Source organism: Mytilus galloprovincialis, chromosome 12 (genome assembly GCF_965363235.1).
Source record: "Mytilus galloprovincialis chromosome 12, xbMytGall1.hap1.1, whole genome shotgun sequence".
NCBI lineage: Eukaryota > Metazoa > Mollusca > Bivalvia > Mytilida > Mytilidae > Mytilus > Mytilus galloprovincialis.
Window position 1 is genome coordinate 18,788,639 of NC_134849.1, and position 25,702 is coordinate 18,814,340.

Here is a 25,702-nt window from a genome sequence, read left to right on the forward strand (position 1 = left end):
ATTTGCAGCATTCTTATGGTTAAAATTTAGATATTTAAAATGAATAAAATTAGACAATAACCAGTATAAATGTACGGAATCACATGGTTTGAAGTTACAGTCTTCTGTATACAACACCAATCTCAGAATGACATAAAAAAAAGAACCAGTTCAGGAACCATTATATAACACAGTAAATCCTGTCCTTATGAAATCCATTAAAATCCGTTACAATGAGTCTAAATATCCAATCAATAATTATACATCCACAGTATGTAAAACTGAAAATCCATTACAATGAGTATAAATATCCCATCAATAATTATAAAGTATGTAGAACATCCTACCAGAGTATTTGTGCTAAGAATTGCTTTTGGCAGATCATTTAAAACTGCTTATTCTTCTTGCTTACATTTGGATAAAATTTTTCCCAATTCTTAGAGTTGATTTTCCCTTGTTTCAGGCCAATTATAACAGTATTATTTTTTGTCATAAACAATTTGGAAGGTGTTTTATTCAATTTACCTATTATGAATATAGACAAACCTTCAAACAAAGCATGATCTATTTCCAAATGAAAACATGATAAATATAAATTTTACAATTAGTGCTGAAAAGGGGAAGACAACTCTAAATAGAAAAAGCAAATATATCAAAAAAGCAGAGATGTGCCTTCAAGCATTAAATGTACTGTAAATTACAATGTTTCAATTATTCCAAATATTGTGATGGAAAAGATATCAGGCATTGTAGATTTTAATAGAATTATTTGTATACAACATTTATTAAAATCTCGATAATTTATCACACATTTCCCCCCTTTTTCAAAAATAGCAATTATAATGCACACAAAAATTCTGAATTTACAAAAACTATTGCCTTGTATTATTTACTACCAAGAAAACCATTTGAATGCTGCAAATAGTAGTTTCCTTGCTTGTCCTTCATTCTCCCTATCGTCCATACTAACTAAATACATGCTTGGTGTTGAAGTGAAAAAAAAAATGCATTGCACATGATTTTGTGTCTCACATATATTTTGATTTGCTCACATGTTTGTTGTGTGTGTTCTAACTATTGATATGATACACTGATAGGATATAAACAACAAGGCACCCACGAAGCAAGCAGATCACTCGCACAGCAGGACTATACAAAATGGTGACAGGTCACAAGCAGATCAATCCCACAACAGGACGATTCAAAACGGTGACAGGTCACAGGTTAAAGGGGAACAGAGTAAACCAGTCGTCAACAATTCTCAAAACAAAACAGTGCAACAAAATACCAAACAAAGCACCTACAAGTCAAACAGTAAAGCACCCCCACCTAATACCACAAAGAATGATGTAAAAAAACAGGAACCCCCTAAGGATAATAAAAATTATAGTAATCATGATTCTGTGCGTTCATCTACACCAAAAGATAACAAAGCTGCCCCTCCGTCTAAATCGCCAACAGACAGAAGGTCTGTTAGTCCAGCCAAGTCACCAGTTAACAACAAGGCTGCCTCACCAGCCAAATCACCGTCACCAACGAAGGACAAGAAGGATCCAACACCTCACGAGGAACACCAGGTAGACATTACTAAGGACAAATTATGTTGCTAAAATCCAACTTAGTGTAATTTTCAAATTTTAAAACAACTGTTGCTAACATCAAACTTTCTGTAATTTTCAAGTTTTGAAAATTTGTTGCTAACATCGAACTTTCTGTAATTTTCAAATTTTAAAACAATTGTTGCTAACATCAAACAGTCTGTAATTTTCAAAATTTGAAAATTTTTTGATAACATCAAACTTTCTTTAATTTTCAAATTTTGAAAATTTGTTGATAACATCAAACTTTCTGTATTTTTCAAATTTTGAAAATTTGTTGCTAACATCAAACCGTCTGTAATTTTCAAATTTCGAAACAAATGTTGCTATTATCAAACTTTCTGTAATTTTCAAATTTCGAAAAATTTGTTGCTAACATCAAACATTCTGTAATTTTCAAATTTTAAAACGAATGTTGCTTATATCATACTTTTTGTAATTTTCAAATTTTGAAAATTTGTTGCTAACATCAAACTTTTTGTAATCATCTTATTTTGAAAATTTTTGTTGCTATCATCCAACTCTGTGTACTTTCTTCTTTCTTCGTCTATACCTTGTCATTGTTCCATATTGTTTAACTTGACCTTTAGCCAATCAGATTGTTTGAAAATTTTTTATTTAATTGTTTTATCTTTTCTCATGGAAAAATATTAAGTATATGGCGGCTATAAAGGTAATGAAAAAAATCTGTTGTGAAATTTTTTTTTTTAAATATCCAAGAAGTTTTATTTTTGTTTCTTACTAAGTTTATTTGAAAAATAACGATAAAATGGAAAAAGGCTTTGAAATTTTTTTATTTTTTTTCATAATTAAAAATTCAAAGGGAAAATGTCAAGAGGTCAAGTTAACAACAGGTCGTTATCTTTGTGTGTATTTCTTTTCATTGATGTTCTTTTCCAATTGTCAATCTTCCAATTCTATGAAAATAGTTTATTTTATTTCTTAACAAGACCATCAATTACCTTTGAATTTATATACCATTGAAAAAGAAAATATGTTGAAATAACAAATATTTGGTTAGGCCCAGTTAATTTAACTAGAATACTCTTATACATCCACCATCAACCCATTGGGTCTTTTTTTAGGGGGACTTTGGATGATAAAGTTCTGATTATTTTCATTTAGGGAAAAAAAGGGGAAACTTGAGAATAATAAAAACAAAACAAACATTTCAGGAATAACTATTAGGTTGGGTTTTTTTTTAATAGTAAATTATAATGTCTTTTAAAAATTTATCTATGTATATGTAATCACTAACATGTTTCAAATCCCAAGGTACTGAAATTTTGGCAATAGGCATAACTCTATATTTTCTATTTGGTGTATAAATTATATTTCTTTTTACCCAGAGTCCTTCAAAATTGGAAAAAGGAAATTTTGACACATGTTCCTTATATATTTTATAATTTCTTCATTGTAATTTTTTTTTTAACTTTATCACATTCATTCTTATATTAATGCATTTCATCTAATAAATCATTTCATGTTCTCTTCTGTCTTCCATATCTTTTCTTGTCAACTTTGACACAACTTTGCATATGTCATGCAGGTTGAATTCTTTCTTCTTTAAACTTACCTTCTTCTGATAAATATTTCACCCATTTAAGTGATGCAACACGTCTTCTAAAGTTTAAACCTGGTCAGCCATTTCAGTGCACATAATATGTGTTAGGTCATTTGTAGACCACGGTAAAGTAAACATAATTGTTTTTTGTTCATTATTTGTACATAAGCAGGCTGTTGATTTTCTTGTTTGAATTGTTTTTCATTTGTCATTTCTGGGTCTTTTATAGCTGACTATGTGGTATGGGTTTTGCTCATTGTTGAAGGGTGTAATGTGATTTATAGTGGTTAGTTTCTGTTTCATTTCGTCTCTTGTGGAAAGTTGTCTCATACATGTATCAGAAATAATACAAATTATTTAACAGAACAACAAAACACACAAACACCCAACTCCACCAAAAAGTAAACATACATGGTGACCTTCTGCTTTGTCTGTTCTATGGTTAAGTTGTTGTCTCTTTGACACATTCCCCATTTCCATTCTCAATTTTATACAAACATAGACTAGCAACAACAACAAATAACTTGCAGTTCAAATAGCCTGATTTGGAATAGGTACAACATTATGGTTTGGTTGAACCAGTTTTGTGTACACACTAATCTTTGTATGTTAAAAAGTTTTGTCAGTTACCTAAAAAAAAATGTGTCAGGTGAACTTTGATATTTTTTAGTATAAATATCAACAGTGATTGACGGTTTACCCAGGATAATCTGGTGTATGGTTAGCCATGATATTATAGGTTTACCCAGGATAATCTGGTGTATGGTTAGCCATGATATTATAGGTTTACCCAGGATAATCTGGTGTATGGTTAGCCATGATATTATAGGTTTACCCAGGATAAGCTGGTGTATGGTTAGCCATGATATTATAGGTTTACCCAGGATAATCTGGTGTATGGTTAGCCATGATATTATAGGTTTACCCAGGATAAGCTGGTGTATGGTTAGCCATGATATTATAGGTTTACCCAGGATAAGCTGGTGTATGGTTAGCCATGATATTATAGGTTTACCCAGGATAAGCTGGTGTATGGTTAGCCATGATATTATAGGTTTACCCAGGATAATCTGGTGTATGGTTAGCCATGATATTATAGGTTTACCCAGGATAATCTGGTGTATGGTTAGCCATGATATTATAGGTTTACCCAGGATAATCTGGTGTATGGTTAGCCATGATATTATAGGTTTACCCAGGATAATCTGGTGTATGGTTAGCCATGATATTATACAACAATTCAGAAAGTAACAGTCAGAAGAAACCAAAGAGACAACCAAAACTCTTGTTTTACAAAAACCAACAATACCACTGCAAAATAGGAAATAAAAAATCAGAGGAACAACATCAATGAATATCATACAAAACACAACTTTCCAAAATCTTCATTTATGGATATTATAAAATGAAATGAATGTATGGTTCTTTCCTATGTTACTTTGCTTCTTTACAGGACTCTTTGGCCGAGTGGTGTAAGAAGGTTATCTATAGCTTGGCTTGGATCTCAATTGACTAATCATCTTCTTCCAAAAAATTACATTAACCTGTATTTTGTTACTCTTGGTCTTTCCAGTGTATAAACTTGGATAGCATTACACATTATTTTGTTCATTTGAATGTTCCTGGCGGGTGTTTCAGTTTTGAACTCGTGCCACAAGCTTACACATCCTGTTCATTTATTTGTATTGGCCTTAGCCATCACCTTAATTCTTAAATTAGCTAATACCTATTTTTGTCTTTCTTTCTTTTCCAATTATGTCATATTTCTATCATTATCTCTGTTCCTGTAACCATGACATTACTGTTTGCATGAATGTACCAGTTTCTGCTTTCATCATCTTTGTTTGACATCTTTACAAATGCTGACTTCTGCTGGAATTCACCTTTTCAGAATCTAATGCATTCTGGGTAATATTTTCAAAAGTATACCAAAACAATATAATTGGTCAAAATCATCATAAACAATTGAAATTCAACCAATTACATGACTTTCTGATCTGAACAATGAAATTACCCATAATCCTTTTAGATTCTGAAAGAGTGAATTTTATTCAATAATGATATATTTTCAACAAGGGTGAGTAGACTTATCATTATCAACAAAACGTCTCATTTATCTTAAATCAATGTTTTATATTTATGGATCATAGAACCATGAAAAATTAAATAAGATATTAAAAATTTCATGTAAAAAACTGGACATACATAGCCATGACCAAATGAGAAAAAAACATGACATGAAAAGACAAACAGTCATACCACATCTTCTTTTTTATAAGTATAGTCAACAAAGCACTAAAAACACAAGATTCAGCAACATATACACCTAACCTTTACTAAAAGAAACACTTGCTCTGATATCAAATAAAAATATCCTCTAAAAATATTAAGTTTGGAAATCATTTTACAGATATGGTGAAAAAACTGAATGGATGTATAAAAAAAACACAATATCATTTAAACCGAAAACACACACTCATTGACAATATGATATTATGAAAATTGTTAGAACTGGTTTTTCACTGAAGACAGATATTATATATCAGGTCATTTTCTTGTAGGCTTTATTTTTTTTTCTCTATAAAACAAGCAAGTTAACTGCTTTAAATTCTAATTATCCAAAGTTCTTTTATTTAATTTTCCTTTGAAATGTTAAAAACAAAATATCCGGTTCAATTTTATTGAAATGCTCAAGAAAATAGCTGATATATAGTTTTTACCACATGTGTTTTTGGATATGGGGTTACGCATTTGAATATACAGTAATTGCAAATCACATTCAGATATCGCTTCAGCATACACTGTTTTCTGCAAGTGGTTTTTTAAATCTATAATTTTATCAATTACATCTATGTATAGGTAAGTGTCTGTTTTTGACATTGCTGTTAAATATACATTCTTTTTCCAAAGGCTGCAACAAAAATACAGGCCAACTACAGAGGTCACCAGGCCAGAAAAGAGGTCAACGACTTAAAGACAAAGAAGGAAACAGATGAAAAAAAGAAGAAAGAAGATGAGCTGAGAGCCAAAGCAGCCAAAGAGGAAAATCAAGCTGCAACAAAGATTCAGGCAGGTTTCCGCGGCCATCAGGCTCGCAAGGAAATTAACCAGAAAAAACAGGTACGTGATGTGAAAAATACAAAAGAAGATGCAGCTGCAGTTAAAATTCAATCGAGTTATCGTGGTCACAAAGCTCGAAAAGAAATTGCAGATAAAAAGGTAAAAAGAACAGAGAAGAATACAGAAGAAGAAGTTGCCGCTACGAAAATCCAGGCAGGATTCCGCGGACACAAAGCTCGGCAGGAAATAAATCAAAAGAAACAGCAAAGGACAGAAACGAAAAAGGAAGAGGAGAAAGCTGCGACTAAAATACAAGCGGGATTCCGTGGAAATCAAGCGAGGAAAGAAATAGATCTAAAAAAGAAAGAAAAAGTAAAAAATGAAGAAGAAGAAAAAGCTGCAACAAAAATACAAGCTGGTTTCAGAGGACACCAAGCAAGAAAAGAAGTGAAAAAGAAAAAGGTATTTTGTGATAATCATGATAAACAGTTGTCTAACAGTTTACTTAATGTAGATGATCTTGCTGAAAATGGTGAATTTAATGAACAAAATGAAAGTACAAAATCTGTTACAATACTAGCTCAAAAAGAAAGTGTAAATTCTCCTTCAATTTTAGATAAAAGTGAAAGTACAAAATCTCCCTCAAGGCTATCAAAAAGTGAAAGAACTAAATCCGATTTAAGTTTTTCAAACAGCAATCTTTCAAGTCACAATGTTAATGATCAAATAGTTCCTTTAGATTCAAGTATGTCAAAAACTGTGTCTAACATATCCCAGAAAAGCAAACGTAGTAGAGGTGGAACACATGTTGATTTAAGGGAGAGTGAAGGGATTGGGACCAGTGTTGATTCATTTAGTCCAAAGGGTAACCGGTCTGATAGTGAAACTGTAAACAAAGAAGAGACTAAAATTTGTGATGATATTAACCTTATAGAAAATCAAACTGAGGCTCAAAATGAGAGTTGTGATAAGACACTAAAAAAGGAAAATTTAACATTACCCATGGAATCAAGACAAAATTTAATATTTCCCAAGGAAAATAGTCAAAATTTAACATTGCCCAAGGAAAACAGTAAAAATTTAATATTCTCCAAGGAAAATAGTCAAAAATTAACATTGTCCAAGGAAAATAGTCAAACTTTAACAATGTCCAAAGAAAATAGTAGAATTTTAACAATATCTAAGGAAAAGAGTCAAGATATAACATTGTCCAAGGAAAATAGTCAAACACTGATATTGTCAAAAGAAAGTAGCAAACATTTAGCAAAGTCTGAGGAAGAGAGTGTACCTTTGATGTTACCCAAGCAAAATAGCCAAATTGTAATATCCCATAAGGAAAACAAACCAGACTTAAAACAACCTAAACTGCTATCATGTAAAGCTGTCACGTTTGTTGATGATAAAAAAATGCACATCAAAAGGTCTTCATTCAATTTAGACCCTTTAATGCCAGCAAATATAGAAGATATAAAGCTTGCTCTTAGACGTTCAAAAACTTTTGGTAAAATGAGTGACTTGAGAATACAGAATTTAGAAGTTTTGAATAATTCAAGATTGCCTATAGTTATTTTACCCAAATCTTTGTCTTTTGCTGAGGACAGTTTAAAATGTGACAAGCTCGGGACAATTGAGAAAACAGACAATGGCAACTTAGACTCAAGTCGTTGTAAGAGTGCTGAAGCAATTCCAGCTTTCCTTGGGTCTATGATCAAGCATCATACTTTTCCAGAAATGTTAGAATCCGATATGGAAAAGATGTTTCCTATTTTCGTTGCTAGGTCTAAACGTCATAAAAGTTTTCCATATTTTGAAGTTAGAAAATCTGACAATTCAAACATAGAAGGTTTAAGGTCCGCCACTGACAGCCAGGCTAGTGAACCACTTGACGGGGACGACTTTATTGATACTGACTTACATACACGATCCCCAGGGGATGGGGAAAGTCTGACAGTCAATTTTGAATATGATAATAGTGGTAGAATGGAGGTTGATAGTCGGTGTGGAAAATTATCAAACTTAGGCCACTTAGGTAGTTTTGGGGACTCTGATACTCTAGATACTGAATCTATCTTGAAAACAAGCAGAACTGGTACCTTTGATGAAAGTGTTGAAATTGATTGGAAAAAGAAAGATACCAGTTTATTGAGAGAAATTGAAGATGAAAGCATAGAGTTAGAATTGATTAAAATAAAACACTCAGCCACTACATATCTTCAGGCAGGGGTCAAAGGTCATTTGTCTAGGTCTTATGCTGTTCAGAAAATGAAATTTCAGAATAATTCTGACGAAGTGACTGTTCTCCAAGCAGCAGTTATGGGTATGATTTTACGTAAGCATCTTGAATTTCATACTTTTGATGATGACACAGAGGTTGAAGCAATTTGTCAGAATGATGCTGCAGTCAAAATTCAAGCCGTGTTTAGAGGTTATAGGGTTAGGAAAATGGATAAGGTCAGAATTCAAGACAAAAAGCTCCATGTGAAAAAACAGGTTACTTTTGGTTCAGTTTCAAGAATTGAAATAATAAATGGGGAATGTAAAAGAGATCTGACAGTTATAGGAAAAGAAATTGAAGATGAAGACTCTGTGATAAAAAAAATTAATGAAGACTTTGAAGGCACTAAAACAATCCCAGATGACAAAGAAAAACAAACACCAAGTTCAATTGAAAATACAGCAGCAACACAAATTCAAATCGCATACAGAAAGCATAAGAAAACAAAAACAGAACAAAAACTTACTTTAATTGAAAATGCAGCAGCAAAGAAAATTCAAAATGCATACAAAAAGCACAAAGGGAACAAAACTGAACCAAAACCAAGTCTAATTGAAAATGCAGCAGCAACGAAAATCCAAATTGCTTACAAAAAGCATAAGCAGTACCAAACAAAACGAGAACTTAGTTTAAATCAAAATACAGCTGCAGCTAAAATTCAGAAAGCATACAAAAGCCACAAAAGGAACAAAATTGAACCAAAACCAAGTTTGATTGAAAATGCAGCAGCAACCAAAATTCAAAATGCATACAAAAAGCATAAACAAAACACAACTGAACAAAAACCATGTTTGATTGAAAATAAAGCAGCAACAAAAATTCAAAATGCATATAGAAAGTATACACAGAACAAAACTGAACAACAATTAGTAGCCTGTACCATTATACAAGCTTCTTGCCATGCCTACTTAAGTAGAAAGAAGGGATTTGATTGGCTTAAACAAAATGAAAAATCAGATGATACATTAGCAATTATTAGGAAAAACTTTAAATCAAAACATCTTTGTAAACAAGAAAGTGAAAATTGGGAAAAGGAAGTTATTGACTCAGCTGCGACTGATGTACAAAAGGTACACAGAAAGCAACTAAAAACAGAAGATCAGTCTTTACACAAAACCAAAGCATCAGTTATTATTCAGAAACACTTCAGGGGCTTTCATGTCAGGAAGGGCTATGTTAAACAGAGAGAAAGGGAGGATTGGGCTTCAAGGATAATTCAGAAAGCATTCAAGCAGTTGATTCTTAAAAAAGAACTAGAAAGAAAGGAGAAAGCAGCAACTGTGATTCAATCAAAATATAAGGGTTTTATAGCAAGAAAGCAATACAGAAAACAAAAACAAAAGAAAGAAAAGGCAAAAGTTTTGATTCTGAAATCTTTGAAAGCTTGGTTAGTATTTAAGAAACATGTGAAAAAGACTGAAGCAGTTACTGCTCTTTCTGCAAGTGTAAGAGGTAAAATTTCACGTTTAAATCACAGGACAAAAATGGATGAACAAAAGGCAGCTAAAGTCATTCAAACAGCATTTAAAAAATATAGGTCCAACTTAGAAATGATTAAACATGATTTAAATGTAGAGGCTATTGATGTGGTTGGTTTGATTATTGGTTCTTCGTACAGTTGTTACGAAAGGCAAGTGGAACATGAAATTGAGGTCAGAGATTCTGCTGCTGTGGTAATTCAGTCCCATTTCAAAGGTTATAGGTCGAGGGTCAAATATCAACATATGAAAAGAGAAGCTGCTGCTATTGTTATTCAGTCACAGTATAAGGGTCATAGGTCAAGGGTGAATTACAAACATATTAAAAGTGAATCTGCTGCCATGGTAATTCAGTCAAAGGTTGAATGTGAAATCAAGCAGAAGGCTGCAATTTTAATTCAGTCCCAATTCAGAGGGTTCAGGTCAAGGGTCAAGGTCACAAAAAAGAAGCTTGAAAATTCTGCTACAGTCCTCCAGGCTGCATTTAGAGGAAAGCTATGTAGAGAACAAATAAGTAAGGATGAAAAATTCCTAGCAAAAGCATGTAAAGTCTCTAAAGACCAGCATCATTCTGCTGTGAAGGTTAATTTTACAAAGTCAAAAAATAAACCACAACTTACAGAAAAAAGGTTAAATGCAGCAATAACAACACTTCAGGCTGCGTACGCAGCACACCAGACTCGCGTACAATACAAAAAACAATTCAGAGAGATCAACCCAGATAGCGCTCGTTATTTGATTTCAGCACTAGAAGGTGTCTTATTACAACAGAATGATACATGTAACATTTCAATTGATTTAGAGGATAAAAAGGGGGAACATTGTAGAAATAGTGTAAGTGTTTCAAGTTCATTAGAATCTGGTTTTGTGACTGGTCGAAGTGAATCTAAGGAGGCTGAAGGTTTGTCAGATTTTAAAATTGTGCCATATCCCTTTGAGGACAAGGCTGAGGTTGATAACCTACATGATAATCCAGATTCCAAACTGTCATCTGCTAAGCTACCAATATTTGATTCAGCAAGTGTGACTTTAAGTTCTGAAACCAAATCAAAGCTAAAAAGTCCTAGAAGTAATGATAGGTCCAATCACATGTCCAGCAAACCTGTTTATAAAGTGGCTAAGTCATTTACTAGAAGTATTGATAAATTAAGTGTAATTAAAGAAGAAAACCCACCTCCCAAAAGAGAAATAGTGAGTGAGAGTAGTAAACATGACCTTGAAAATGAAACTAAATTGTCTACAGAAAACACTGACAAGCAAATAAGTAAAGAAAATAAACAAGAATGTGAAAATCAAAATACAAATGAGAATGAAAAATCAGTTTCTATAGATTTGGAGCTGCTAAAAATTGAACAAGATGTTACTATCTCAACTGATACAGTTGATACAGGTATCAATAAACAAAATCAAAGTGAAGTAAGTCAGAATGAAGTTAAACCAAATAAAAGTGCACATGAAGCTGCAGTTGTCATACAAGCTTCATATAAAGCTCATAGGGCAAATATTGAAAAGGAAAAATTAGAAATTCCCAATACAATTATTATTTTAAAAAATCAGCAAAATAAAAATTCAATGTTTAGTGTTGATTCAATTGAGTATTACATACACAGTCACTTGCAAGCAACTGTTCGAGGATATTTAAGTAGGGTGGGTCTTGTTAATTATGGGGCATTAAATTATCGTCCTTCTGTAAAATCTAAGCAAAAAGAAACTATATGGTTCGTTTCCAAACTTAACTCAATTCAAAATGGTGGTGGTAGAATTCATAAGGTTAAGGATAGGGATAGAAATAACAAATACTTCAATGAATTTCAGACAAAACGATTGGACGGAAAAACAGAAGCTATAACTGCCATACAGGCTGCAGCTCGGGGTTTCTTAGTTCGTAGACGAATAGAGAAGCGTGAAAACACTAGACAGTTACTGACTCTTAGATCTGTTGCTCAAGAGGAAGTCATGGACATTTTGGGACTTATTCATGAGCGAGACAAAGCGGCCACCACGATACAATCCCGATATCGTGGTTACAAGGACCGCAAAGAATATAAGCGTATTAAGGTAAATGAAAAGAAAGACGATTCTCTGACATTCCTTCAAGCTAATTTCCGTGCTTTTTTAGCGCGTAAAGACATTAATAAACGTTTACTAATGGAAATGCGAAAACTTGATACTCCTGTAAATAGGCAAGGTTACTCTGATTCTGTTGATAAGGTGCAGGCTAGTTTCCATGGATTCCTATTAAGAAAATTAGCTTTTCCTAAACTTCATCAAATACTGAAAAGAGATGACTCAGCAACTGAAGTGCAGGCAGCCTTTAAAGCATACGTTGAAAGGTGGCACATACGGCGAAGAAGGGTTTCTGCCCTTGCTAGGTATCATAAAGCAGCTTCTGAGCTTCAAATAAATTTCTCAAGCTATTTGACGAGAAGAAGCATTTCTGCAAACATGAGTCGCAGAAACAGTTCGGCTTCAAAAATCCAAGCTGGTGTAAGAGGCTATTTTGGTAGAAAAGGGTACCTACAGCAGAAACAGGCTGTTACAAGAATACAGTCTGGTTATCGTGGTTACAGAGCAAGACAACAATATGAAAGCCTGGCACAAGAAAGGAGAAGTTCTGCTGCTGCTACGATTCAGTCAAATTTCAGAGGTTTCAAAGTAAGAAAAGACATTCAATTGAAAACCAGAAATTTGGCTGTGGAGCAACTTCAAGCATGTTTCCATGGTTACTTGCTTCGTAGAGATGTTCACAATAGAATCAAGCAGATAAAAGCAGAAGAAATGCAAAAAGCTGCTGTAAAAATTCAGTCAAAGTTCCGTGGATATTCAGAAAGACACAGATATGATGTGATGAAAAGAAATCATGTAAATGAAAATCGTAGGATAAATGCTGCTACCGAAATTCAGGCTCATTTCCGTGGGTATCTGAGTCGTAAAAAAGCACACAGGAAACCAAGACTATATTCTTCTTATTCACAAAGAAGCAATATCGGTGACAATTCCCCTCTGTTTGTAGAGGGAAATGCAGTTAGGTTTGATCTGCAAACAACTGGAAGTATAAGTTCTTCCAGGCCTCGAACTGGCAGACTGCAAGCATCGTTGTCAAATATAAGTCGTGAACAAACTTTTGATATTAAAAATGAACCTTTTGTTCCCCCTAACGATGATTATGAGTTTAGATCTATGGCACGTTCCACCACAGCACATGTAGATTCCTTTTCACACTTACAAGAAAGTTTTCGTAGTTTATTATCTAGACGTAGAAAATCCACTAAACCATCCCAGCAACTTTTTCATGAAAGAACACAGTTGAAAGCATTATCACAATTGCAAGCTTGCTTTAAAGGTTTTCTCACTCGCAGGTTAATATCTAGAATGTGCCAGTATGACAGAGAACGAAGCCCAATCACTAGCTCCCCAAAACATCCCTCACCTGTTCCAATGTTAACAAATCCTGATGAAATAAGGGTTAGTGGTTCCTTTCAACACCCAAAACAGGAAGTACAAAGTCCCATAATGCCTTATAATTTTAATGGAGAAATGGTCAATTTTGTTGAAGATGATATCCCTGTCAGGTCCTCTTACCATCGTCAGCACAGTGATGTTGGAGGAGGACAGGAACCAGTTGATGTCAGTAAGGAAGAGGTACCAGTGCAGTATGTCATGAGAAGTAGGTCAAAAGTAAGCGCAACTGACACACATCGTTCTTCGGTGAAGCAAGACGACAAACCTGTCCAGTATCTGTATCGCAGTCGTGAATCAACACAACATCAGACTCCTCATTCCACATACGGAAAAAGTGCTGGTCCAAATCGATACCAAGAACCATCCTCAGTTCAGTCACATGATGAGGAACCCGTAAACACTGTAGTTTCAGAAAGGAGAAGATTTGAGGAACCTTCTCCTATTCAAAGCTCTGCTAGCCCAGTTTTAAGTAAAAAGAGGTATGATGAGCTTTCTCAGATGAATGACAATACAAATACACACAGATTTGAAGAACCTTCTCCTATGAACAACAATGTAAATGCACACAGGTTTGAGGAACCTTCTCCAATGAACAACAATACAAATGTACACAGGTTTGAAGAACCATCCCCACTGGTTCATGACCAAGAAAATGTTGATACACCATTACCAAATAAAGATGACAGCAGATATGAGGAACCATCCCCATTTTTTCCAGATGAAAAAGTTATACATGATACAGCAAGTCAGTATAGAAGATATGAGGAGCCTTCTCCATTTTTGGATAATAACCAAGTACCTGTCTCTGAAATTGGAAGTTCTGGTAAATTTGACGTTCATACTTCAGAAGACTATGAGAATCCTAATGATATTATCACACACCGTAGCAGATTTGAAGATCCATCTCCCAGCGACACTGTAAATCCTGACATCGAGTACCCAACCAGCCCGAGGGACACACTTCATGACCTGCCGAGTGTAGATAAATTCCGAAATCCATCCAGAATTACACACAATTCTAGTGAAAGTGAATTATCAATAGAAACATTTTCTCGTAAACTAGTCAATGAGATTCAGTCTAGTGCTTTACTAAAAGACGAGGCTGTGCTCATTCTTCAAGCAGCATTCAAAGGATTCATCTTACGTAATATGTCACATTCTCGTCGTCTTAAAAAACTCTCAAAGATGGATTCAGGTGACAAAACCATTTTTGATGAAACAGCTGTACCCTTTTTACAAGCTGGATTCAAGGGATATCTTACCCAGAATAGGAATGTACAAAGCCCTCCAGAAATGTAAAATATTGCTTCACTCTAAAAAGTATTTTGGGTGGGATTTTCAATTAAACATTTTTTACTTTTCAAAAATATCATCCATGGAAACTATCCCTTATCCTTAAATCAAAGTAAATTTGTCCGCTTTGAACCCTAACTTTTGATATTGTACAGTCTTACCATCTGTATTAGCATTAGTAGCATGAACATTGTTATGTTTATAGTAGCCAAATGTCATGCTGGCACAATCATAAGATCTTGTATATAGTCAGTTCTTCTCTCATGTATATATATAATGGCATAAAGTTGCCATAGTGCATTAGCCTATATATAATCATTTATATCTCCTGGCTTCTGGATTCTTTGAATGCATTCTATACAAATCATAATCGTGAATATGAAATGAAATTCTTGTTTTCTCTACAAACTTTTCACACGTGGTGGTTGGAACATTCCATTATTATATATTATGGAAACATTTTCTGCACGGTGGTTTCAATTCTTATCTTATATGAACAAGCAATTAATTTTCCATCAAATCAAAATAGTTTTAGTGAAAAAACAATTTATTTTCACTTGAATAAAATAAAACAAATTTTAAGAATATGGAAGATTTCTGTTATTTCTATTTCCGTTATTGGTCCATAATCAAACATGATTAAGTTGATATATGCAGCTTTGTATTACTTAAACAAATGTGAAATGTATTTAGTTTGGGAATATAGGAATAAAATTGAGAATGGATTTATCACTCTATTTGATTCATTATTTCAACCTGAAATGAGTTATAAGTAGTAAAATATTTTAATTTTAAATATTGTGTTAGATATTGAGAGTAATGAAATTTTTAAATCATTGCAGTTGACCAAGGACGTATATTATGTTAGTTATATGTCCTTGAGTTGACATATAAGGATAATCCAAATACATCCAAACCCCTTATTTGCCTTCAATTAAAAATCTGATTCATTTCTATAGACATGGTGACTAAAAATTCCATTTAAAAAAAAAAAACTTTGTATTTTTTTAGTTCATTTTCCATAAGTATCCCCCCCTTTTTTTAGTTCATGCCCAACTAAAACCTGTTTGAGTCATTTAGTCTTATTTGATATGCCCACTTTATGAGTTCACGATACCAAAGAAATAAATGATAGGTAACAAAAAAATAAAACTTTAGAAAGAAAAAGAAAAACTTTAGAAGCTTGTTCATAGACTAATATGGTAGTGGATATTGTACTTTATGAAGCTGCAGTTCGTTATATCTCAGGGTTTTCAGCAAGATCACGCTATCACTGCTAATATTGCTAATCATTTTAGACACATGTTGTACACATTTCTGTTCAGATGAAAACTGGTTCAATAATTTTATATATCATTCCAAAACAATTTTAAAGTCATCATTTTTTCATTTAGAATTAACTTTGTACATGAATATTTGATATGTTTGTTCAGCTTTGATGAGACAATTTATTTTATGGTATACACTAAAGTGAAAAAGCATTTGCATATAATAGAAATCAAAACTTTTTGTTTACCTTGGCTAACAAAAGATGGGAATTTTGTTTGTAAGGGGAGATAACTCAGATAATTTTTCCCTCAAGAAAAAATTTCACTTTCGAAGCTATTTATTTAAGAAAATATTATATCTTTAATAGGTTTTTCATAGTTCAACCTTTCATGACAAATTACTGCTATTCATCACGTTTAATAATCAATTTCAATGTAAATAAACCATTTTATTTTTCAAGGTTAAAACGTGAATTTTTGTAAATAGTAATTGAACCAGTTTCACAATACAATTCTGTGGCACACTAATTTACCCGTTTACCCCACATTGTTCACAATATATGTGTGTTAATTTTTAAAAATAGATGTGTTTCTATCATACCCAAGAATATTAATTTTGTGTATTATTTACATATGTGCCATAGAAACATGAATGTGTATGTTATTTGTGTATATTAGTTTGAAAAACTTCATTTTATGGCATTGTAAAATGGTGGCTTTCAGTGGTTGAGATTCAAAACTTTTTAATTGTAAAAAAATAATTTTGCACTATAAAATGTGAGATATATGTACAGAAATTCTAAATGAAATTCATTCCTTTGTCATTGTACATATTTAATCTTTTTGTCACTTTAAAACTTGAGATATATGCACAGAAATTTTAAATGCCTGTAAATATTTCTTGAATCTCAACCACTGTGCCACCTGCAGCAGCATAGAATCAAAGCATGTACCTTGTGTTTTTCTAGGAGAACATCCTTTACCCTATACAATGTAAATAGAAATCATTGCATGGAACGTGTTATAGATTTGAATCGCATGTAAATTAGCTTTGAAGATTTTTGAATTGTATATTTTATCAAGAACCTTTTACATATGCTTGCCAAAATGGCTGCTGTTGTCTCAAAAATGACTAAATGTGCTATCTGTTAGGCCTACATCAGTGTCATGGTAAAACTTGTATTCAAATTAAGCAAGTGGTTGTTTAAAACGTTTGAACAACCCTTTAAGTTCTACCAGAGCAATTTATAATTACCTGTTTCAGAATCTAATGCATTCTGGATAAGATTTTCAAAAGTGTACGTTGTGGTTGGTTAAAAACGTCCTAAACAAAGGAAATTCAACCAATGATATGACGTTATTTTCATTTCGGTGTACGAACTATGAGATTACCCATTGTCCTTTAGGTTCTGAAAAGGTGAATTGTAAATAGTTTTTATATGATGTTGACCTCATTTTGATAGACTTCAGTCACTTTTGAGATAATGGCAGCAGTGATAGCTAGTAAAGTACCTTGCAGTTGCCTTTTTTCAATAGAAATGCATATTTTATAGCTTGTTATAGTGTTTGGTGAAATAATTGTATATTGACATATATATATATATAAAACAATACTTGAAAATAGTTATAATACATTTTTTATTATGCTTTTTAGTCATCAGTAATAGCTAACGGAAAACCTAACGGGATTGCTCATATAGTAAGTACAAGAGCATGTCAATATCACACGTTCATGAACACATGTAAACGTGTACAGTCATGTTAGCATCTAAATATACATATTGTTTATGTTGTGTCAAATTTAGACATAGGCACTTAGATGCATCAATTTTGAAATACCAATGAAAATGAAATAATTTGGCCAGGTTAAATGATGGTCATTTCATCCAATTAAAGAAATTACCTTTTCTTCAATAAGGGTCAAAAGGTCATCAGTCCTTATTTGCATGAGTTGATTATGTTCAGAATTGGTGAATATCAAGTAGCCTACAGTATTTAGATGTAATCACCAAACAATTGTTATATCATTTACCCAAATGTAAAAAAATAATTCCAGTCAGATGTATAGATTTGTGTATGAAACATTTTATGTTTCATTATTCCCTTATCATTACACTGCATCAAAATATACCATTGAAACATCATCTGATTCAAGTTCATCATGACTTGCAATTTCAAGGGTATATTTTGATGTAGTGTAGTGTAAAAAGTATACTGAAATTTCAAAAGAGAATACATTTTGGCAGAAGAAACATTATATGTGCATCAGATGATGTTTTTCATGCTACGCTGCTACTAAAATAAAAATCAATGAGGCAAGAAATCTAAAACTTTTTTTATATTTTTTTGATTCAAGAAATTGCTATAGATTTATAGATTTATTGATCTTTTGGTGTTACTTGAAATTGTGTCATTGTATGCATGTATATATATGTATATCTATTGTGTTTTTTTATATTATTGAATTTCATATGAAAATAGCATGATTATATGATTGTAAACTGTACACTATCTAGTGAGAATTTGTTATTATAATGTAGATAGAAAATAATGAATGGTTACTTGTATATCAAAGTATCCTGTTATGTAATATGAATTAGCCTTTTTGTATAATATAATGGCCGATATATATAACTATGTGTGTTTTCTGTTGCAGACGAATAAAATTTAGGGTCACAGTTTTTTAAATAAAAATTTCACAAAAGTTAAAACTTTTAAGACAGCCTAAAATGTTTAGGCTGTCTTAAAAAAAAGGGTCAGAAAGGCAACAGGAAACACACATTTTTTTTTTCTTTGGCCTATTTTATTTGTATTTATTTTAAGGGGTAAGTACAGCCTTGTTGATTATTTGATTATTTACTCTAATTTGATGTTGAAGGAAAATTTGAAATATTGAAATATTTAACTATTTATATTTGCGGAATTATATATATTATTTGCATCGTTGTTTTATTTATGAAAATGTGAATTGTTCTCAAGTTGCAAATTTGTCTACAAATTTTATCATGTTAAAAATAAAATGTCTTTCTTTTCTGGCACTCGTGTAAAGTTAAAAGTTTAAGAAAAATGTAAATTTGATCATATTCTGTTATTCCATATTTAAAAATTGCGGTTTTAATTCCATTTTACAGAATTCGTGATCTGTATAAGGTAATATTTGTGTATATATCTATACAGAAGGGTAGTTTAGCACAAGGCCAGGCTTTTTCTAGACGTGAAAGGGTTCACTAGAGTGCCATTTTATTATGTATCACTCTTAACATTCCAATAGCTAATAGTTGAACAAAGAAAAATATTTAGAATGGCTAGGTTAGAGATTTTAGAGAGAAATTAGAGGGAGATAACTCATATTTGCTCGATTCGTAGAAAGCTTGTTTTACACTGAGGTGAAATTCACTGTAGAAAACCAATCAATATTGCTTGCAAATTAGGGTTACTTGAACAGTGAACTATTTTGTGTTTGGTAATATTGGTAGATTTTCTAGTATGAATATAAATGGTGAATTTAAACTTAGTGTATTGCAGATAATTTTTGGCAGAAAATTTTATTTTTGCTTGGCATAAATTATCATTCATATATTTTATATATTGTTGGATTTGTTAGAGTTATTATGCATATTGTAAAAAAAGTAGCAATATTTGTTATATATTGTGCTAAATTATGTATATATGTATATTATATTGTGTATTATGTATTTATTGTTATTAGATCATACTATTTGTTATTGTGAAGAAATAAGTGTTCAGTCTTATTATCCTATAAGTAGTATGTTCTGTAAAAACTTTTGTTTAAAAAAATTGAAGTTTTATATATTTAATCTCAATAGGAAAAATACTTTTAAACACCAAATTATGTTTCATTTTATATTCAATTTCAGCTCATTTGTCTAAAAAACTAAATTTATATACCTTTTTTTTCGTCAAGATATCTCAAATGTATTTGAAAAATGCATAATTTTCCTGACTCAGAATTCAAATTTATGACAGAGTTATTTCCCTTCCTTAAAAAAAAAATATGCTAAAAATGATTTGATAGAAAATATTGCTAGGATGCTGTTTGTATACTAACAATGTGCACAAATGGGGAAACAGGTTATACAGCACTGTGTAAAGGTTTGGGACATTGGCAGTTACAATGTCACACTTCAGTTTCTATATTGACCATAACATTTCCATAATTATTTAGACATAATATAAAAAAAATGTAGTATGATTGCCATGGCGACAAATCTCTATGGGAAACCAAATGACACGGAAATTAACCCCTATGAATCACATAACGGCCCTTAAAACGTAATTTAAACGTTTAGCTGACTTAACAGAGTTATCTCCCTGTAGTGTTAGGTACCACCTTAAAAAGGTGTTTTTTTTAGATGAATTACATGAAACAAAGGTTCCAAATTTGACTGATTGATTGATTATGGCTATTCTTTGTTAAGGTCATATAGCTTCTAATGTTTCTACATATTCTACATCCTGTGCTTCTAATGTTTATACATATTCTACATCCTGTGCTTCAAATGTTTAGGTTTGATCTACAAGTTGTAGATAAATAAAACCCTCTAATTGTTTCAGAGGCAATAAATTGATAAATATAAAAATAAGAAGTTGTGGTATGATTGCCAATACGACTACTCTCCATCAGAGACTAAATGACATAGATATTATCAGCTCTTGGGCATTGTATGGCCTTCAACAATGAGCAAAACCCATGTCACATAGTCAGCTAAAAAGGCCCCTAAATGAATTATAGTTGCCATTTCGATATAGGTACTGATGTTGCCTAGAATATAAAAAAAATAAGATATATTATTTATAGAAAAAATTAGACGACAATCTCATAGTGCCCTTAAATAATCTGTAATAATTTGAATTGTATACCTGTTTCCATCTCAAAAGGTGTTTGTTTGTCAACAATGTTATAGGTCACACATTGGAATGATTGTTGTATTCATGTTTTTGTTTACTTGTTTACAATGCATGTTGCACATTTATCTGCATTTTGATTGTTAAATATATGTGAACTAGTTAAAATGCATTCTAGGCTGGACTTTAAAAAGGTGCAAAACAATGGCAATCTTTAATATGAGAATTTATGTTCACATGTGTGCAGTCAAAATGTAGATGTTGTCTTGTTTTTCATGCATTTTTCTTTTTCAGAATTCGGTTTTTCAGTATTTGATGAAGTTATACAATTTCAATAGGATTATCAGAGAGATAAAATATAATCTAAATGTTTAAAATGATAAAATATGTTATATATCGAAAAAAAAAAAAAATTGAAGAATTAAGTTTCCATAAAAACATATGTATATTTGCATTAAAAATTCTTTAAAAAAAAATAATTTAATAATTTTAGAAGTTAAATGAAATGCAATTCTCTTTTCCGTACACAGCATATTAATTTCATGAGCAGTCATTTATTTAGATGCATTCACGTTTTCAAAAAATACATTCATTTCATCAAGTAACATAGGGGAGATAATCCATCATTTATCTCCATTTGATTCTGTAAGATTAATTATCTCTTAAATTTAACAAAACTAATTTCTCCAATTATTAGCGATCACAAATACATTTACATTTAGTCTCCATTTCTTTGTGTTTGTACTGGCTAATAGTTGGAGAAATTTATTTTCTGAAAATTAAGATAATAAATATCAAAGAACCAAGGGAGATAACTTATGAATTATCTCCCCTATATTACTTGGTTTAGTGAATCGATGATGTTTCATTCTATTTATTTAAATATTATATAGTAATTTTACACCTTTTTATAATCACAGGACTCAGATGCCAGTGGACAGAACAATTCTGGAACTGTTCCCCCACCTATGCACAATGCACGTCCTGCACCTAATGGAGCAAAGCCAGGGTCAACAGATTCTAAACCTGATACCAAACCCACCCCAGGCACTGATGCCAAAAATACACCAAATGTAAAAGACACTAAAGAATCTGATCCCAATAAAAAGACTGATGTGATGGCAGGGGGTGCTGTGAAAACTTCTGGACCAGACACCAAACCAGCAGACCCTAATGCTAAACCGTTAGCGGGTCCAGATGCAAAACCTTCTGGTCCAGACAGTAAACCTCCAGCTAGTGATAGTAAAAAGCCTCCTGTTGGTGACAGCAATCCAGCAACAGGGGATAATAAACCCCCAGCTGGAGATAAAAAGCCACCTCCTGGGGACAGCAAGCCCCCTGTTGGGGATAACAAACCCCCTGTAGGAGATAACAAGCCCCCTGCTGGTGATAACAAACCCCCTGTTGGGGATAACAAGCCCCCTGCTGGTGATAACAAACCCCCTGCTGGGGATAACAAGCTCCCTGCTGACCCTAACAAACAGCCTACTGATAATAAGCCCACAGCTGGTCCAGATTCTGGGCCTGATAATAACGCTAACACTTAACACATCAAGTAAAAAGAATGTTTTGATATTAACCATAATGTGTATGCAAAGAATGCATGACTGCTAATGCTAAATTATATGCTGCTGTACAAATGTCTAATTTATTTATAAATAGCTATTGCCATGGTAACAGTTGATATGGTAACAGTCAGGGTAAAGGGTATGTTTGAAGTGAAGCACTGACCTGTTACTATGGCTACTGCTTGTGTTTGCTGTGTTGGTGTGTGTTGACGCATTTTTATTTTCTGTTTTTCTCTAGGAAGCGAATTGAGAAGGACAGCGCAATTTGGGCTTTGGAACAGGACTCCATGTTTCACTCATCACTGTGTGTTGAAGAAGGAGGAGGTACTAATCCCAGACTATTATTTTGTATATAGCTATCATATCATAATTTATAATGTACATGGGACAATAATAAATTTTGTTACTTTGTTGAAACTCTGTCATGAATGTGCTCAGTTAGATAAAAATAGGCCAGAAACATATTGATGTCTTTCCTTGGAAAAATTTCAACTATAAAAAATCAATTTTGATTTTAATTAAATTTATGATTCTGTTATGAAAAATATTTAAAAAAAAAAATTTAGGTTCAAATAACTATCAAAAACTTATAATAATCGAAAGATTTTTATCAAATTTGAAGAAATTGAAGTGGTTTACTGTGTAATCTATTTATAGGACCAGAAAACAGCATTGTGTAAAAAAAATTCCATAAATGTATATAAGCTGCCTTAAAGATTCAGTTTTAGAATCGCCTTATTCATTAGGTATTCCATGGCCATTAGTGTTTTATTGTAGTTAGGACACAGAGCACTAAACAATCATTGTTATATTTTTCTGTTATTTAATACATTCCCCTTTTTGACTTCTTCACATTAGAGGTTAATTAATCTGGATTGAAATGATCTAAATCAAGTAACCATCCTTGTGGATTTTATTTACAAATTCATTTTATTTTGGCCATACAACATTGGTTTTTTTAAAGCCAAAATTAAAGTAGCTTGATTTTTATATCAACTTGCAACTGCATTGTGGTGTAACCCTCAGTTGCCATAGAAACAAGATTTCAATGAGATTGACTACCTTGATGTGAATCGCCCATTGTTTATATATAAATGTTTTCATATTATAAATATTATATTTACATATATATAAAAAAAAATATATTGAATACACATTTCCCCTGTTATCTGTGATATGTATATAGATATATAGTTTTTTTTCTGTTTTATTTTTATTTTCTTTCATACCCACTTAACCTATGAGAGTATACAGAATGTCCGTCCTGTTTCGTTATAAATACTAGGTATAACCTATAGAAATTAAAAGTAGATAAATAATAATTTTAGGGGATAGTTAACAAGTTATTTTTATTAATTGTGATATAGACTATATTTAGAAATAATCCGTCCTTATTTTTAGTTATTATTATTTTGTTTCAACTTTATTCTGTGCAATTTGAATACATTGACATATTATTGATGTTCAAAACCTAACCCAATATCAATTTATCCTTAAAATGTGATATTTTACAAATTTTGAAGATTTTACTTCCTTGTTAAAAGAGCGTGATGATGTTAATTTATTCAGTAACCAGTAAAGAGATATATTTAATATTTAATCTATTAATAGCTTGCTTTGAAGCATGGACATTAATTCCTAAGATTAGCTCTTGCTTAGAATGAAGTAACATTGCTTAACATTTTATAGGAAATCAGTTTTGCTCAAAATGAATTAAAAGGTAATGCTATGCCCTAAGGTCTATATCAGGATATTTTTGAGTGGATTTTTTTATGAAATAGACTAAATGGCTTTACTACTAGAAGTATGTTACGATTAAAAGATTGTACAAGTTCAATACAAAATAGGGATTTTCGAATGTATAAATTTTACCAATTATAAAGAATATTTATGATATAAGTCTCAGCTAACAAAGAACAGCCCCTTTTTAAACGCATAGACAATTCAAAATTGGTGATATTTTTGCACAGATTTTTTTATATAGTAAGTGGGGACTCTCATACAAAACTGTTGCAGGAAGAAGCATACAGGCTTGTTACATATCATCAAAGCCTTAAGAAAACCAGGACAATCTGTGAAAACTGTGATTAGATTTGTTTGTTTATATTTGTACCGTTTCCATGATATTTTTTTGTTAGAACTAAGGAGGATATATTCCAGAAACTGCAACTTTTTAACAGTGATATTAAATTTTGCAAAAAAAAATATTTTTGAATTCAAATCTTGTATATGTGTTATGTGTATGAATAAAAGGAGATTTAAATGTGAATATTTATATCAAAATGGCTTTTGATGCTAATGTTGCTTTAGCGATTTTAAAACTTTTAGGTTATCACCATAAAACAGCAGACAAGGCTTATCAGGTTAAATGAATTAATTTCCTTACACTTGATCTTGTTTCGAGTTTTGTAAGCTGTTGAAAAAAACATTTGAAAATTTAACAGGAAAACATCTTCAAGCAGTGATGCAGTTTATAAAACTCTTGCTTTTCGCTTTTCTCAACATGTTAAGAAAAGCTTTGGAACCCCCACCTCAAGTGTAGATTAGGTGTAAAATTTATACAATGATTTTTTTTTAATATGCTACTAATTAGTACCGCATTATTTTTTCAAGCAAAAAAACTTAATTAATTTCTACAGGTTAGCCTGACTGTATCAAAATTTTAATATTCACATTTTGTTTCTTGTAGAAAAGTCTATTATTTTAAATCTTTATTTGTGATTTTAAATAAAAATGTATGTTTAGTTACTCTTATCTGCAAAATGTTTCAATCTCAGATATTTTTACAAACTTTTTGTTCAGTATTCTTTTGTAGTATTGTCTGTTCAGAAATTCTGGAAACAAAATAAATTGGTATGCAAGAAATTATGTGTTTCTTACTCTTACAAAAGTAAATATTGTTGCAGTATATAATTTCCAAAAATTCAGTATATTAGGGTCTGGATGGGGTTTACAGCATAGAGAATAATGGACAAAACAAACAGATTAAAGGGCAATAACTCTAAAGAAAAGACAAAAATAGGCCAACAAACTAAAGAATAGAGAATATTGGGGTGCTAAAATTTGGAATAGAGAAATACAAGCAAAATGTATGAAGAATAGAGAAATACAGGCAAGATTTATGAAGAATAGAGAAAAATGGCTTAAAAAATAATGAATGCAGAACTGAAGGCTCCCATTCAGAGCCTTGTATTTTAGATTTAATTCAACAACATTACAACATTTTCTTCTTTTTTGGTACTTGAATGAAGGTAATATATGGTAACATATATTGAGAGGAATATGCCTGTT

At 31.8% G+C, this 25,702-nt stretch overlaps 1 protein-coding gene across 31 annotated transcripts in view; it reads left to right on the forward strand.

Moving 5' to 3' along the window:
• The window catches only part of LOC143054256 (doublecortin domain-containing protein 2C-like), a 113,727-nt gene extending 88,451 nt beyond the window's left edge, over positions 1-25,276 (forward strand). For 17 of the 31 annotated variants that reach the window (XM_076227190.1, XM_076227200.1, XM_076227184.1 and 14 more), the window contains 5 exons: positions 1,077-1,556; positions 6,052-6,663; positions 11,770-12,012; positions 17,632-17,676; positions 22,650-25,276. In XM_076227190.1, coding sequence (XP_076083305.1) covers positions 1,077-1,556; positions 6,052-6,663; positions 11,770-12,012; positions 17,632-17,676; positions 22,650-22,661 — 1,392 coding nt within the window. In that variant the 3' untranslated portion in view covers positions 22,662-25,276. The other 14 variants (XM_076227209.1, XM_076227210.1, XM_076227208.1 and 11 more) reach the window with 10 other exon arrangements.
• The last annotated feature ends 426 nt before the right edge of the window (positions 25,277-25,702 follow it).